This window comes from Armigeres subalbatus, chromosome 2 (assembly GCF_024139115.2).
Source record: "Armigeres subalbatus isolate Guangzhou_Male chromosome 2, GZ_Asu_2, whole genome shotgun sequence".
Classification (NCBI taxonomy): Eukaryota; Metazoa; Arthropoda; class Insecta; order Diptera; family Culicidae; genus Armigeres; species Armigeres subalbatus.
This window is the reverse complement of record NC_085140.1, coordinates 225,446,058-225,462,931: the sequence shown is the minus strand read 5'-3', so window position 1 is coordinate 225,462,931 and position 16,874 is coordinate 225,446,058. Positions and strand designations below refer to the sequence as shown.

At 42.9% G+C, this 16,874-nt stretch overlaps 2 protein-coding genes across 2 annotated transcripts; one reads left to right on the top strand and one right to left on the bottom strand.

Annotated features, from left to right (window-relative positions):
* Positions 1-4,881: 4,881 nt before the first annotated feature.
* LOC134209591 (splicing regulatory glutamine/lysine-rich protein 1-like) lies at positions 4,882-5,772 on the bottom strand. The gene has a single exon (XM_062685589.1). The coding sequence runs from the start codon at positions 5,770-5,772 to the stop codon at positions 4,882-4,884; it is 891 nt and encodes a 296-aa protein (XP_062541573.1).
* Positions 5,773-10,120: 4,348 nt separating this feature from the next.
* On the top strand, positions 10,121-13,171 carry LOC134209590 (uncharacterized). The gene has a single exon (XM_062685588.1). The coding sequence runs from the start codon at positions 10,121-10,123 to the stop codon at positions 13,169-13,171; it is 3,051 nt and encodes a 1,016-aa protein (XP_062541572.1).
* The last annotated feature ends 3,703 nt before the right edge of the window (positions 13,172-16,874 follow it).

Below are 16,874 nucleotides of genomic sequence, written 5' to 3'. Positions count from 1 at the left end.
TGTATGACAGGTTTAATTTTTTTGTATGAATCGTAAAGCCCCAAACGCAATACAACGGAACGGCGACGGAAACGGCAAATTTGACAAAAAATATATGGGCTAACTGTCTCCCCCTAAAGCGTTACGTAATTTGTGAAAGAACTCTAAACTGTCACTTGATTAAGGTTACGTTCAGGCGCTGCAGACAGAACCCAATAGACCAATGCAAGATCTTGACTTAACCTCAATTATTTGACAGTTCACAGAGCTTGTTTACAAGGTGTTAGAATTAAAATCGATCGGCTGGAAATAAAAATCCGTAATTTCCATTCAAAATCATTTTGATCCGAATATTCTAGTAATATGCTTTGATTCCTACCATAAATCAACCACAGCAGACATCAATATTCTTAATTAATCGCAAAACAGTTTTTCCGGAAGCTACTCCAGAGACTAAGTCCCTGTAAACAAGCTCTGTAAACTGTCAACCTACGTCATCATGCACTGGTCTATTGAATTCAATTCCAAATTTTCAAAACGACTTATCTGCTTCCGTAAACAAAGATTCGAACGTCGATTTGACGAATCTGAGAGCACTCCTACGCAAACCAACACCATCAATACGTAGGTGAAGGCTTCTGCTACCAGTTGATGTTATTGGTTTGCGTGACAGTACTATCAGATTCGTCAAATCCTGAGACGAGACCTGTAAAGACGCTGCTTCTTTTCTCTTGTTTTGACACTTGTTCTTCTTTTCATCACAGTTGACCATCGAGTTTCAACTGTTTACTTGACTGTTTCACCTAAGCCCCAGGTGGACCCTTCTGAGCACAATAAAAGTGTATCCAATTCACGAAATAGTTAATTCATTTTCATAAGGATTTTTATACCGGGAACAAAACACAGGTTTATTACTGATTATTAACAAGCTAAACGGAAGGTTTGGAATACTCGTTAAAGTAAAAAGTCTTGGTAAAAAAAAATGATGTAGAATATTTTATTTGGGATACCAATACTTTCACTCAAAAAGCTGCTGGTTGCACCTGACAGTTCGTGACAGCAGTTGACTGGCAGCAGCTGAAGTTACATTTTTTCCTCTTTGCAGGTCTCGTCTCAGGGCGTGATAACCCCTACACAACAAGACCACTTAAAGGTCACATTTGCGGAAAAGCCATCAGAGTAGAAACCTCCATCGTGGTTAGTTTTTTTTGCAAATTGAATATCTTTCGGATGCTTGATTTGTCCTAAATAATTTCCAAATAAATATTTAGGAAAAAGGCAAAAAAATTAAGGGACGTGATAAAAAAAAAACGCCACGCCGATGCACGCCGCCGCCGCCGCCGGCTAAAATGGCTATCGGCGTGACGCCGAAAACGCCGCCGCCGCCGACCAAAATTCTGACAAACGCCGCCGCCGATGAATATTGGACCGGCGCACACCTCTAATTACAAGGGTAATCAGGGCAAGGGATTTTAGGGTGGTTTTCCAGGTAATAGCGGGTGATTTTGAAAATTCAGCCAGCAACCGTTCGAGGATTTCCCCTGAGGAATTGTCTCAAAAATAGTCGGGCAAGTCAACTGGTGGACTGGTGGTCTCTCGTACGCGAGAGTGGCGCTAAAGCCACCAAAGTTTAAATAATTCCCTCAGACGATTTGCGAACGGTTACAAGCGAGTAGAACTCCTAAACATTCTCTCTCAGTTGCTGAATACTTGCGTTGGGTGCTCGAAAGTTTTTTACTAAAGTATCCTATAATCCGTTTACCTTCGTCAAATTCTTGTAGCAAAGCCGCACCCACTGCTAATTGTGAAGCATCCGTTTCAATAATGAATGGTCTAGTATAATCTGGATTACCTAACACTGGTGCTGAAGTGAGGACTGCCTTCAATTGTGACAGAGCCTCTTCCGCTTCTTCAGACCATTTAAATTTTTTTGATTTCTTTAATAAATCGGTGATTGGTGCTGTCAGGTGGCTATAGCGTGGTATGACATTCTGGTAAAATCCCATTAGTCCCATCAATCTCCTGACCTCCCTTATGGTCTTTGGCCTAGGATAATTCAATATTGGTTCTAGCTTACAACTTTCAATGCTTAGACCATTTTCGGTAAGCAAATAGCCCAAATAGCGCACCTGTTTCCGACAGAACCGGCTTTTTTCAACCGAGATTGTGAGACCCGCATTTCTTAGCCTAGCGGCCACTTCTTTCAGGAGAAGCAAATGCTCTTCAAACGTCTCACTGATAATTATTATATCGTCTAGATATATAAAAACTTTAGGTTCTAAATCAAAACCGATGGCGAGGTTCATCAACCTCGTCATAGTAAAAGGCATTTTTGAGGCCAAATGGTACCACCTTGAACCTGAATAGTCCTTTGGGGTACGAAATGCAGTATAATTGCGCGAATTTTCCTTTAGTGGTATTTGAAAATATGCGTCTTTCAAATCAACGACGCTAAAATATTTGGCCTTTTTAAGCCGGTGAAAGATTTCACTCATGTTGCGCATCGGGTATGCGTCTTTCTTGGTAATGGTGTTTACCCTTCTAGAGTCGAGGCACACCCGTATCTTCCCATTGGCCTTTTTCACAGGAACCAAAGGACTAGAAAATTCTGTCACACATTCCTCTATTACGTCCAATTCCTTCCATCTCTCCAGTTCCTTCTCGATTTTCTCCCAGATATGGGGAGAATAACGGTACATAGGTAGTTCCCTCATCTTCGTACCTTCAATTACTTCAATTTCATGTTCTATCAAAGTAGTTCTGCCAAGACGTCCTTGGCTGGTACAATCAAACCCACGGAGAACCTCCTGTAGTTGGTCTCTCTGGGCTGGAGACAGCTCATGCTCCGTCTCAATATTGTCAATAGCTTCCCCTGGATTACTGGGCAAATCCAAAGTAGGAATGTCCAATGATTCATCTACTTCTGGTTGACCATACAAAATTTGAGGTGTTTCTAAAGTATCCATTAAATGTACAGAGAGATTAATGACTTTATTTTCTTCGATCAACCCATCCTCGATCCTCAGGTAATTGATCACGGATTTCTCTGTCAAATCAGATGTCCATGTCAACTCTAGCTCTTCAATGCGATTCTGGGAAGTTATCATAGGCCGAATTTGGAAGGCTTTCCAAAAATTCATGCCCAAAATTAGAGGTTTTTTAATTCCTGGAACTATTAGTGTTGGAACCACTCTGGTTTCACAACCAAGCCTGTAAGGTACATTCACGTAACCTAAACATACATGTTCTGTATCGTCGGCGGTACAGATCCTAACATTAGATTTCAAAATCTTAAGCCCATGAGACTCTATAATGTTAAGAGTGCTCATGACACTGAGTCCTGCGCCAGAATCTAGCAGTGCTACGACCTCTGTCCCTAGTATATCGACCTTAATGTGCGGACACGCACTTGGATCAACTTTAATCTGAAGAATAGAGTTTTTAAATTGTCCTAAATTATTGCCTGCGGGAATTCCTTTAACTTGCGAAGTGCCTGGATTCCCCTTCAAACACCCCGCAATCAGTTTGTTGACGGATTATTTACCCGTCGAATTGGAAATGTGTGATTATTATTACAATTTCTGGTAGTTTTTCCCATGTTTCCACATGCATAGCAGAATATTTGTTTTGGGGCTTTGCAGTCTCTGAAGATGTGACCCGTTCTTCTGCAATTCCAGCAAACTACTGTAGAGCTTGCATTCGGCAGCCGCTCTTGTTGCCTTTGGAAACGATTCTCGGATGTTGCTGGTTTTTGCTGCTGTGGACCTTGAGGCTTTGATGTGACTTGTTTATCACCCCGTTGGTTGGACTTCAACGCGTTCACGGCCTCTTCATGACTCGAATAATCACTCTCGACCTCGAGGTGATGCAGATCATTTCTGTTTTCCTGATTCGGTCTGTAAAATCCTGGATCATTGGCATCAATCTTGTGATTGATTTCAATTAGATCCTCTAAATCATCTATCTCTAGAACAGATAATTTTGAGCGGTAATGAGGGCGCATATTTTCCCAAATCAGCTCGAATAAAGTTCTTGACGAAAACGGACGGTGCATACACTGGTTTAACTTTTCCACCTCTGTTACATAAGCAAATGAAAGTTTCGCCCTTCCTTTGCTTTAATTCTCTAATTTGAGCCCTGATTCCTCGATCTCTGTTTGGATTACCATATCTGAAACGGATTTCGTTTTCAAACCTTTTCCAGCTTGTGAGGTGCGCTTCCCTAGTAAACCACCAATCATACGCTTCACCCTTTAATCTACGATGAATATTCATCAGAAGTTCATCTTTGGAAACTCCCTCATGTCGTGCTAACTTTTGAATTCTATTCAGAAAATCTTCTACCTGAATCGACCTGCCGTCTCCTGAAAAATTCAAATCCAAATTTTCTACTCGTGATTTCCTGTAATGTTTTCTACTGTATTCCGAACTTGAAGATGACAGTGATCTTCAACGATGTCTTCGCCCGGTGTTTCGCATTCGATCTTTCGACCTTCCTGATCTGTGATTTTTCTCTGTTTCCCATTCATCTGTTGACTCACTCTGATTATATTTGCTTGACCTCCTTTTAGATTTCTCATTCTCACTTCTTTCTAAACTGCTATCTGAACTGTATCTTTTGTTTCTTCTTTTCATTTCCCTGCTAACGCTTCTTCGCGACTTCCGGCTCTTACTGCTCTCCGGCGGCCGTCTATCGTACTTCTCTGTCCGTTCAAGTTCTCTATGTGACTTCCGGCTCTTCTCGCTCTTCGGCGGCCGTCGGTCAACCCCCCAGCCAACACAAAATCGTATATGATGCAACATAATATGCTAGAGTGGAGGTGATATACGTACATGTTGTATGGGAAAGAACCTATATCGCCTCCACTTTAGCATCTTATATGGCATCATATACGATCTTGTGTTATCTGGGCCTATGACTGTCTTTCTTCTTTTCTTTCTCGTTTCGTGACTTCTGGCTCTTATTGCGCTCCGGCGACCTTCCGTCACTGCTTTCTTCAGTCTCACTTTTACTAACTTCATCTTCCTGTCTATAGTCAGAACGAGATTTCCGGCTCTTAGTACTCTCCGGTGGCCTCTTATCAACGTTCTGTTTCCGTTGCCTCTCCTTGTCTGCTTCTAACATTTTGGCTTTATCGTTCTCACTCTTTTTCTTTGCATCATTAAAAATCTTATCTTGTTTCCATAGTATGAATTCCTTCCACTCTTCCTCTAATTCTCTCTGCTTCTCAGCCGCTTTTTCATCTATTTCGCTTTCTGATTTCTCTTCGTTATTTCCCTCTTTCCTATTTCCACTCTTCTCTTCTTCCGCACTTTTTGTGCCTCTCTCTTCACCTACTTTAGTTTTTGAAATCTTCTGATCTTTCCTATCCTCCTTCAATGGTTCCTCTGAACCCATATACACTTTAAGTTCGAAACTCTTCAATATCTCCTCTATCTGCTGGCAAATTTCTCGTTTGTCCTGTTTCTCAGCTTCATCTTGAACAACGGCACTATGTGCCCGTATAAGATAATGACGTAATCTCGAGACTAACACTCGATCTAATCGTTTACTTAAACTGGCTGAGATCGCTTCTACTTTTTCCCTAATAAGATCGATTTCATCTTTAAAAAGATGTTTCCCTTTTCGCTCCGTTTTAGCCTTTTTCTCCTCCATCAATAGCCTTCGAAGGAATCTTTGTCGATCTTCTAAAGTCTCTCTGCGATCGACTATCTGACCTCTCAGCTTTAGATCAAAATCAACTTCCTCCCCAAGCAAATGCTCTGCCTCGGGTAAAATATACGGACCACTCATAGTGAGTTTTATCCAAATTCAACTTAAACTACAAAAAAATTCAACTAATCTAAATTGAAAAACTCACTTTCAATCCTCGTAATTCAACTGTTAATCGTAGAAATTCAATTCACTATAAATCTAAAATAAACCTTGTTGCGGGAGGCGTTACGACCGTTGCTGAAATTCTTCACAGGGATGCTGGAGATCTGACGGATAGCCAGTCTACAATCGATTGGCCGGCATGATTGTTAAGAACAAAACGTCAAATAGAATGTTGACATGGAAAATGTGATCCGTGAATGATATGCAGAAAAGTTTGATTTATTTCCTTATTATTTCTTGCTATCGTAAAATATGTTACAGTTATAAAACCAGTAGATTCTTGATTAAGACTAGTGAATTCTTTGTTACTAAATTAGTGAGTCTATCATGCAAATAACATTAAACCCTATGAATTCGCTTATTATGAAACATATAAAATTTCCTAGGTTAGATAAAATTATCAGTCCCGTTGTCGGATGATCAATGAATTAAGACCCTTTAATAATTTCCTGTGAGCTCCCCCCTGTAAGTAACTAATAGATCTAAAGAAAATTATAACTATGACTAATGAACTAACGAATACTAGGTGTACAGACTGCTCGGGACCTTACATACAGGACGGTTATACGATTATAGAGCGCGTTTGGTAGAAAAACAAGAGTCACAGAATTGTGAGTATTTTCAAATAATTAGTTCCAATTTACAGATCCTAATCCAATTTATCAATTAGCTTTAAAGCATACTGTCGAATAAAGTGTAGTTGCTGAAAGAACCGTGACTAGCGTTTCTGTGTCGTACCGTGCCAATAAATCTTTAAAGAATTCTACTCGACGAATTCACGCTGCGAGAACTGGATTGTAAGATTACGAAGGTTGTTTGAAGGACGAATTCATGATGCCCACTACAACGCGAGCTGCTGCGAAAGCCAATGCTGAGGGGCCTCGGAACAATTGTGAAAGGTGCAAAAACTCCAACCGCGTAGCAGAAATGATAGCTTGCGAGAGATGTCTTCGCTGGTATCATAGTACGTGTGCGGAGTTGGCTGATGGCTTCGAAGGTAGGTGGACATGCGACGATTGTGTTCTGATGACAGCATTCAGTGGTGCTTCTATATCCGGGAGAACGAGCAGCTCATCTAGGTCGACAAGAGCTCAATTGCAGCTAAAAAAATTGGAAGAGGAGAAATTAGCACAAGAAAAGTTGATTCAGGAGCGGCAGGAACATGAACGTGCTCTTCAAGAGAAAGCGCTTGCAGCAAAGGCTGCATTGGACAAAAGGTATCTCGACGAAAAGTATGCCTTACTTATTGCTGAAGCCGAGGATGAGGAGGAAAAAAGTCGAAAGAGTCGCCGTAGTCGACTATCTCGAAACAACCATGTTCAGGAGTGGGTTGAGGGACTCGATGAAGCTTCAGGAAAAACATAGCACCAGTTCAGGTTGAGGAGATGTTTCCGCCGATTACGATCGGTACTGAGTTGGGCGGGCCTCATGGAGGAATGCTAAAGAAATATACGGGAACAGTGCGCAAATCAAATCTATATAGTGTGGAAACAAGAACCGGAGCCAAACCCCCGCCGGTGAGTGAATTATTCGCTGACAATGCTGGCACTGAAGCTATGAGATCAATGGAAGGCGTTAGGGACCCGATAACTGCATCTACTCCCGTTCGATCGTGTGATGAAGCTAGATCGGTGACAAGAAACAATCCGTTACACACACATCCTATGTTGTTACAACCGGTAATAACACAACCTGTGTATATGCAATCGGGATACACAAAACCCAAGCGGCAGTTATCAATACTGCCAAAAGTAGTTCCTCGACCTCGTCTACCTACATTTCTCTTCTCGGAACCAATAACGAGGCCAACAGCAGAATATGTACCTACTTCTCTCGCATCAGAAAACGTTCCATCAAATTGCGATTTGCTACAATCGACTACATCGCAAGTACCACATGTGGCGCAAACTTCGATGCAGACTATGATACCCCCCTCGTCGCAGCTGTTGCCGGCGCTCAAAGAGACATCTATCCATTGTTCGTTAGATCGCTCACGATCGCAGCAGCCAACGACGATGCGATCTGCAATTCATCCATTGCATACACATGCTCATACAACGAGATCCGATGTGTGTGATGAAACAGAAGAACGGTCACAACCACCATCAGTGTTCCGATCACCATCATATACTCCACCACTTCCTCCACCCCTCGATCCAGATAGCGTAATATCATCGATGACACACCGTTCATTGCCGTATCACCTTCCACAACACCAACAGCCTCAATCATATGTCAATCATCTGGAGCAGCTACAGAATCAGCAAGCGATGTGGGGGCAATTTCAACAACAGTTGTCCGCCAGGCAGGTTGTACCCAAGGAGCTTCCAACTTTCAATGGTAACCCCGAGGAATGGCCACTATTTATAAGTAGTTTTAAAAATTCTACAGCAATGTGTGGTTATTCGCAAGCGGAGAATTTGATGAGGCTGCAAAAATGCCTCAAGGGCAAAGCACTAGAGGCTGTGCGGTGTAATCTCTTGTTACCTTCATCGGTCCCGAAAGTAATAGAAACTCTTCAAACGTTGTTCGGGAGCCCAGAACGTTTAGTTCAGTCGCTGCTAAGCAAGGTGCGTGGTGTCCCTACTCCGAAGGCTGAAAGACTTGAGACGTTGGTCAATTTTGGTCTAGTTGTACAGAACCTAGTTGGCCATCTCACTGCCGCCAACCAACAATCTCACCTAACTAATCCAACTCTCCTTCAAGAGCTAGTGGATAAGTTGCCACCGAACATTCGGCTTGATTGGGCCCTATATAAAAGAAATATGGGACCTGTCGACTTGGGAACGTTTTGCGACTATATGAGTGCAATTACGTCAGCCGCGAGTGATGTGGCACACTTCAGCGATTTCGATGGAAATAGAATCACTGCTATCGAGAAGCAGAGGAAAGAAAGAGCATTCATCAACACGCATGTAACTGGTGAGCCAAGAAAGTTCGGACAGCAGGACAAGAAAGTAGAACATTTGGAGAGACCTTGCTATGTTTGTCAGAGCGTAAAACATCGCATCAAAGATTGCAGCAAGTTCAGAACTTTAACGCTAGGTAATCGTCTGAAAGTCGTCGAAACCCACCAGCTTTGCAGCACCTGTTTGGTACCACACGGAAGGTGGTTATGCAAGTCCACGCGCATCTGTGGAGTTGAAGATTGCACAAAAAAACATCATCCATCGTTACACCCAAACCAAACAACCACCTTTAAAACAACATGCGCTGAAAGTTCTGGAGCGCGGTCAAAACAGGACGCCATCGTCAACATTCACCGTCGAACTCAACGCTCCACGGTATTCCGAATAATTCCGGTAGTTTTATATGGCAATGGCGTTCAAATATCCACCTATGCCTTCCTTGATGAAGGTTCATCTTCAACGCTGATCGATAAAGAGCTTGCAAATCGTTTGAACTTAGAAGGGGAGTTACAGCCACTTTGCTTAACCTGGACAGCGAAGGTTACGCGACACGAAGCAGATTCTCGGTTGGTAAATTTGAATATCTCGGGGGAACGAAGTAAGAAAACTTTTCTTTCTGGGTCAGTTGGATCTTCCCGTACAGACTATGCATTATGGAGAGTTGTCATCAAAGTACCCGTATTTGGCTGGGTTACCGATCAAAAGCTACGAAGGAGCAGTTCCGGGAATTCTGATTGGATTGGATAACATTAAGTTATCGCTTCCTCTCAAGATACGCGAAGGAGGTTTTAACGGACCAGTGGCAGCGAAAACTCGATTGGGTTGGACGGTCTTCGGTAGTATCGACAACAAAAAGCTGGATAGGATCATCCCTGTTTTGCATATTTGCAGAAGCACAGAAGAAAACCAGTTACACGATCTGGTGAAGGAGTACTTTGTGGTAGAGAACCTAGGAGTGTCTGTAACACGTGGCCCAGAAGCGGACGACGATCGAAGAGCGAAAGAAATTCTACAACAAACGACTATACGTACTGATAGTCGTTACGAAACTGGTTTATTGTGGCGGTATGATATCGTCAAATTACCGTCAAGCTATAAAATGGCGGAGCGTCGTCTAATCTGCCTCGAAAGAAAGCTGCGTAAACACCCGGAGCTGAAATTGAATGTAGACAGACAGATTTTAGAATACCAGAGCAAAGGCTACGCCCACAAAGCAGGCGCTGAGGAGCTGAAGAAAGTGACCAAATCGAACCTGGTACCTTCCTCTCGGAGTGGTAACGAATCCACGTAAACCAGGTAAGGTGCGTATAATTTGGGACGCGGCAGCCAAGGTGGACGGAGTGTCCCTGAACGACATGCTGCTAAAAGGCCCAGATCTTCTAACATCATTGCCAGCGGTATTGTGTCGTTTCCGCCAGCGACAAGTGGCGATTGCAGGTGACATCCGTGAAATGTATCACCAAATAAAGATTAAAAGAGCGGATCGTCAAGTACAACGGTTTCTCTACAGGAATGATCCATCGCAGAAGCCAGATATATTCGTGATGGATGTAGCTATTTTTGGTTCCACCTGTTCGCCATGCTCGGCGAACTACGTAAAGAACACAAATGCAGAGGAGTGGAAAGAACAACTACCTGAAGCAGCCAAAGCGGTGGTTGAGAACCACTATGTGGATGATTTTCTGGACAGTCGTGACACAGAAGAAGATTTGGCGAAACTGGCTTTGGATGTGCGGAAGATTCAGAGCAAAGCCGGATTCGAACTGCGAAACTGGCGATCGAATTCGTTGAAGGTATTACAGATTTTGGGAGAATGTGCAGCAGATATGAGGAAGGATTTTAACGTCGATAAAGATAAGCATATTGAGCGCGTCCTGGGGATGGCATGGATTCCCGACGAGGATGTCTTCGTGTACTCCGTGAAACTGCCGAACGAGTTGGAATATTCAGTGTCAACGAAAGTCGTTACGACAAAACGAAGTATCCTGAGATTCGTGATGAGTGTGTTCGATCCGCTAGGTTTAATATCAAATCTGCTTATCCATGGTAAATTGATTATTCAAGACCTATGGAGGGCTCAAATTGGATGGGACGACGCTATACCAGCTAGCATCCTGCAGCAATGGGAACGATGGATCGAACTACTCTCTAAATTAACCCAGATCAAGATTTCTCGTTGCTATTTCCCCAGATACGACCAGGATTGTCTACAAACTTTGGAGCTCCATGTATTTGTGGATGCGAGCGAGTCTGCTTACGCATGTGTTGCCTACTTTCGGATCATGGACCGTGGACATCCGCGATGCGCATTGGTAGCATCGAAAGCTAAAGTAGCTCCTTTAAAGCCGCTGTCAATCCCACGATTAGAGCTCCAAGCGGCGGTTATTGGAAGCCGCATAGCAAAGTCTATCGCAGATTATCACACACTTCCCATCAGTCGCAGATTTCTGTGGAGTGACTCCAGAACCGTCCTTTCATGGATAAGTTCAGACGCTAGGAAGTATCGTCAATATGTAGCAGTTCGCATAGGTGAAATCTTAGAAGACACACAAGCAGAGGAATGGCGTTGGATTCCCACCAAACTCAACGTTGCGGACGAGGCCACAAAATGGGGTAAAGGTCCATGTTTCCATCCCGATAGCCGTTGGTTTACTGGACCTGATTTCTTGCTTCGACCGGAGAGTGAATGGCCACAGCAAAATGCGCCGTTACCAAATACTAATGAAGAAATTCGTGCTATCCACATACATCGTGTGCAGTTGGTACAACCGTTAATCGACTGCGAGCGGTTCTCTAAATGGGAACGAATGCTCCGCGCTACAGCATATATTTATTCGTTCGTAGATCGTTGCGCAATGGTAGGCAAGCAAGATGCCAAGCCGGCCGGTGGTAGCATACAGCAAAAGGATCTTATTCGAGCAGAAAGAGCGTTATGGCGGCTAGCGCAGGCGAAAGAATTTGCTGAAGAGAAAGTTGTTCTTGAAACAAATAAAGCGTCGAGCGGAGAGCTACTAAAACTCGAGAAAAGCAGCGTACTTCGTCAATTATCTCCATTTCTGGATGATTTCGGGGTCATTCGCATGGAAGGCAGGACAGAAGCTTCTAAATTGGCTACGTATGACGCGAAGTTTCCAGTAATCCTTCCTAAAAACCATCGTGTTACAGAGCTTTTGGTAGACTGGTATCACAGACGATTTGGCCACCTCAACAGCGAAACTGTGGTAAATGAAATTCGCCAACGGTATCATATTTCCGCTCTTCGAACGGTAGTGCGTAAGGTATCAAGAAAGTGTCAGTGGTGCACTGTGCATAAAGCTCGCCCTGTAATACCGAGGATGGCTCCTCTACCGGAAGCACGTGTTACTCCATTCGTCCGACCATTCTCGTTGGTTGGAATTGACTATTTTGGTCCATATATGATTAAGATAGGGCGTAGTCAAGTAAAGCGCTGGGTAGCACTCTTTACGTGCTTGGTGATCAGAGCAGTTCATCTGGAGGTGGTCGCTTCTCTTTCAACGGAATCCTGCAAATTAGCACTGAGACGATTCATCGCACGTCGGGGATCTCCGACACAAATCTATACTGACAATGGAACAAATTTTGTTGGTGCTAGCCGGGAGCTCGCCAGCCAAATAAATGCTATGAATAAAGAACTGGCCGAGAGCTTCACTGACACTAATACGCGTTGGTTCTTCATCCCACCTTCCTCACCGCACATGGGCGGTGCGTGGGAGAGGATGGTAAGAGCAGTTAAAACAGCTATGGAGTCCATCAATCAGTTCCGAGCGCCATCAGAAGAGGTTTTCCAGACTGTATTGTGTGATGCGGAGTCAATGGTCAACTCAAGACCGCTGACGTACGTGCCTCTGGAGACCTCTGATCAGGAAGCCTTAACTCCAAATCATTTCATCCTTCTAAGCTCAAATGGAGTCAAGCAACCGGAGAAAATGCCTGCTACAGAAAGCGAAGCCTTGCGTAACGGATGGAACTTGTGTCGATATATACTGGATCAATTCTGGAAGAGGTGGATAAGGGAATATCTGCCGATTTTGACACGGCGTACCAAATGGCACGAAGAGGTGAAACCTATTGAAGTAGGAGATCTGGTGTTCATCGTAGGCGAATCAACAAGAAATCAATGGCCTCGTGGCAAGGTGTTAAAGGTCATCCAAGGAAGAGATGGACGCATTCGACAGGTAGACGTTCAGACCAACACAGGGGTTCTACGCCGTCCAGTAGCAAAGCTCGCGATACTTCATGTACTTCCGGTGAGTAATCCTGCTGAACCAGAGCAGTATTACGAAGAGGGGAATGTTGCGGGAGGCGTTACGACCGTTGCTGAAATTCTTCACAGGGATGCTGGAGATCTGACGGATAGCCAGTCTACAATCGATTGGCCGGCATGATTGTTAAGAACAAAACGTCAAATAGAATGTTGACATGGAAAATGTGATCCGTGAATGATATGCAGAAAAGTTTGATTTATTTCCTTATTATTTCTTGCTATCGTAAAATATGTTACAGTTATAAAACCAGTAGATTCTTGATTAAGACTAGTGAATTCTTTGTTACTAAATTAGTGAGTCTATCATGCAAATAACATTAAACCCTATGAATTCGCTTATTATGAAACATATAAAATTTCCTAGGTTAGATAAAATTATCAGTCCCGTTGTCGGATGATCAATGAATTAAGACCCTTTAATAATTTCCTGTGAGCTCCCCCCTGTAAGTAACTAATAGATCTAAAGAAAATTATAACTATGACTAATGAACTAACGAATACTAGGTGTACAGACTGCTCGGGACCTTACATACAGGACGGTTATACGATTATAGAGAGCGTTTGGTAGAAAAACAAGAGTCACAGAATTGTGAGTATTTTCAAATAATTAGTTCCAATTTACAGATCCTAATCCAATTTATCAATTAGCTTTAAAGCATACTGTCGAATAAAGTGTAGTTGCTGAAAGAACCGTGACTAGCGTTTCTGTGTCGTACCGTGCCAATACCTATCAAATTCCAATCAACTTACAACTAATTTCAAATTCAAGATAGAGTAGAGTGGGGCAAGAGTACGCACTTAGTTTTCAATCGATCATGTGGCCCTTATGAAGCAAGCTTCTGCATATTAAATCAGTGTCGACGATTCATATACTCTTCCTTTATGTTACCCAGTGGAAAAAATATTGAAACTATTGAGATTCGTTTTAGTAGAACCCTTATTGCAAGACAAGTGAAAAACGCACTCTTACCCCACCGGTGGGGTAAAAGTGCGCATCGGGTGGGGTAAGAGTACGCATTTATCCAATCATGTGCTTTAAGTATATATTAACACAAATAAGAGTTAATAACATTTAATTGATGTTTAATTAGCATATATTAGGGAATGTTCAAATATTACGTAACTCTTAAAGGGGGAGGGAGTCCTAAAAATGTGCTCTTTCATACGAAAAACCATTGTTTTTTACCACTTACCACTTTTATATAAAAACTACAGAGGTAAAAATATATATCAGGTTTCGCGTGGCGTATACAAAGGCATTTTCCTTAAAGAAAGTCCACCAATCACGTAACGTAAAATTTGGCTATTTCATCACCCCTCCCCCCCTATCTTACACTATTTGTATGAATCCTCTAAAAATTATATGGATCGTCACACATCTCACAACCCCTCCCAGCTAAACGTTGCGTAATTTATGAATGTTTCTTTTGATTAAATGAAATTATCATTTAGCTGAAATTGTGTTTACGTACTATGTTTAGGTGTACAACAAGTCCTAATAAAATTTTATTATTTCGCTACAGTGCTTTGTTCGCTAAGTCCTTTCTAACACCAAATTACTTCAACTTATCCTAAAAACTTGTGATAATTTCAAATTCTGTCCCTCTTTCTTAGTTGTGGATCTTTACGCTTTGGAAGAAGTGTTATTTCGGCCAGAGATACGGGTTTGACATCATAACTTGAAGATTCATATGCGTACTCTTGCCCCACCGGTTCCTGCGTACTTTTACCCCACAGTCCCAAAAATTATTCAAGTAATGGTTTTGACTTCTTGGAAAACCAACCGGATTGGTGTTCTGTACCATAAAGTACTCTATACAATAGGTTATCGAAATGGTATAATGTTCACCTGATTGAACGTATATATGGTAATGAAATACTAGTTGCGGAAATCCAATTATTTTTAGCAAAATGACCAAAAAGTTATCAAACTCCATATCTCCCTTGTTGTTTATTCAAATCGTTTACAATTACACATGATAATAGTTGGCCAGAATACCTGTCAAACTGATGCAGTACTGCTAGTTTCTCTTTTTTTATTACTTCAAAAAATCGAAAACGTACTCTTACCCCACGCGCACTCTTGCCCCACTCTACTCTACTGTAAAAAAAAAACTTCAAAATAATTGATTCAACTGTAGAAACAAATTTTCTGGAAAATTTTGACGTTGGGCGCCAATGTAACCGTTCGCAAATCGTCTCGCGTACGAGAGACCACCAGTCTGTTGACTTGCCCGACTATTTTTGAGACAATTCCTCAGGGGAAATCCTCGAACGGTTCCTCGAACGGTCAAAATCACCCGCTATTACCTGGAAAACCACCCTAAAATCCCTTGCCCTGATTACCCTTGTAATCACTTAAGCTCGCTCAACAATAAACGCAAAATCAAAAGAGGAATCGAAGTCTGAGATGCAATCTACCAACGAAATAACGGAAACGTAAAAGAGAACAGCAGGTTCTCACGGAACTGCCGAAACAAAATCAATTGACTCTCAGAGCTTCAAATTCAACAAATTTATTCATACGACTTCATTCGGGTTGGACGGGGTTTTGTACTAGCTAGGGGGGAAACTAATTCATGGCCATGATTATTCAAGTTTCCACGTACCTGCGCAGGATTTTTAGTAGCGATGACGGGTTCCGGCGGGTGCCGAAGACGGAGGGCTTTCCGGCAGGGTGCCGAAGACGATGTTTTCCGGCGGCACGCCGAAGACGAAGGTTTTCCGGCGGTGTGCCCAAGACGGAGGTTCTTCCGGCGGTGTGCCGAAGACGAAGGTTCTTCCGGCGGTGTGCCGAAGACGAAGGTTCTTCCGGCGGTGTGCCGAAGACGAAGGTTCTTCCGGCGGTGTGCCGAAGACGACGGTTCTTCCGGCGTTGCTGGTGACGCAGTTGTCGCTATGGCGTCGTGGTACCAGCGGCTTGCCAGTGGGCGTTCGAAGCTCCACACGATGGCGGCGTGAGCTTGTGTCAAAATGGCCGAACTAAAGGTGCGGAGGGAGTGGCGGCTGGACGGAAGGCTTCCGCTTTGAAACCGTCGAGAGCGTCCGGAATGACCGTTCCCTCAAACTAGTAGCCCGCTTTCCCTTACGACCCGGCTTCACGTACCTTTCCGATTCACCGGGCGAGGACTAAAAGAAAGCTACTAATTCTCGGTTCGGGTTCGGTTCAGCGTACGATAATTGGTGACGTACGGGAACCGCGCTCTCGACACCCGAACTGACATAACGAACCGGAAACTAAACAACGAAACAAAATGTTAAGCGAAAAGTTAGTCTTGATCGGTGGAAAAGAAAATAACGGACGCTAAGAGTATTACGTGGTTATTTTCTTTATCAGCTGCCAACGCAAATTCGAGACTATTACGTTGGGCACTAAAATTACAATCGTACGATTTTACACTCCAATATCGTAAAGGGAAAGATAATGTTTTAGCAGATTTCTTATCCAGAATCGAAATACTTACCGTTACTGACAAATAATACGAAGATCTCAAAGAACAGATTTTAAACGACCCAAATAATTATAAACAATTTATGGTAAAAGGTAGTAAGATTTTTAAGTTCGTTGTCGACAACAAAAAATTCGCGGATCGACGATATGAGTGGAAATATTATCCACCTGTACATGAGCAGGATGAAATTCTTCGTGCGATTCACGAACCAGCGCATCTTGGTTACGACAAGACGCTAAATGCGCTGAAAGAGAAATTTTATTGGCCTAATATGGCAAAAGATACAAAAACGTTTTGCAAGGCGTGTATGTCATGTAAAACATCCAAAACAACAAATTTCAATCCTACTCCACCCATGGGATCACAGAAAAA

Bases quoted from the DNA above. Each gene is read 5' to 3' on its own strand.
- LOC134209590 (XM_062685588.1), top strand. From the start codon at position 10,121: ATGCTGCTAAAAGGCCCAGATCTTCTAACATCATTGCCAGCGGTATTG.
- LOC134209591 (XM_062685589.1), bottom strand. From the start codon at position 5,772: ATGAGTGGTCCGTATATTTTACCCGAGGCAGAGCATTTGCTTGGGGAG.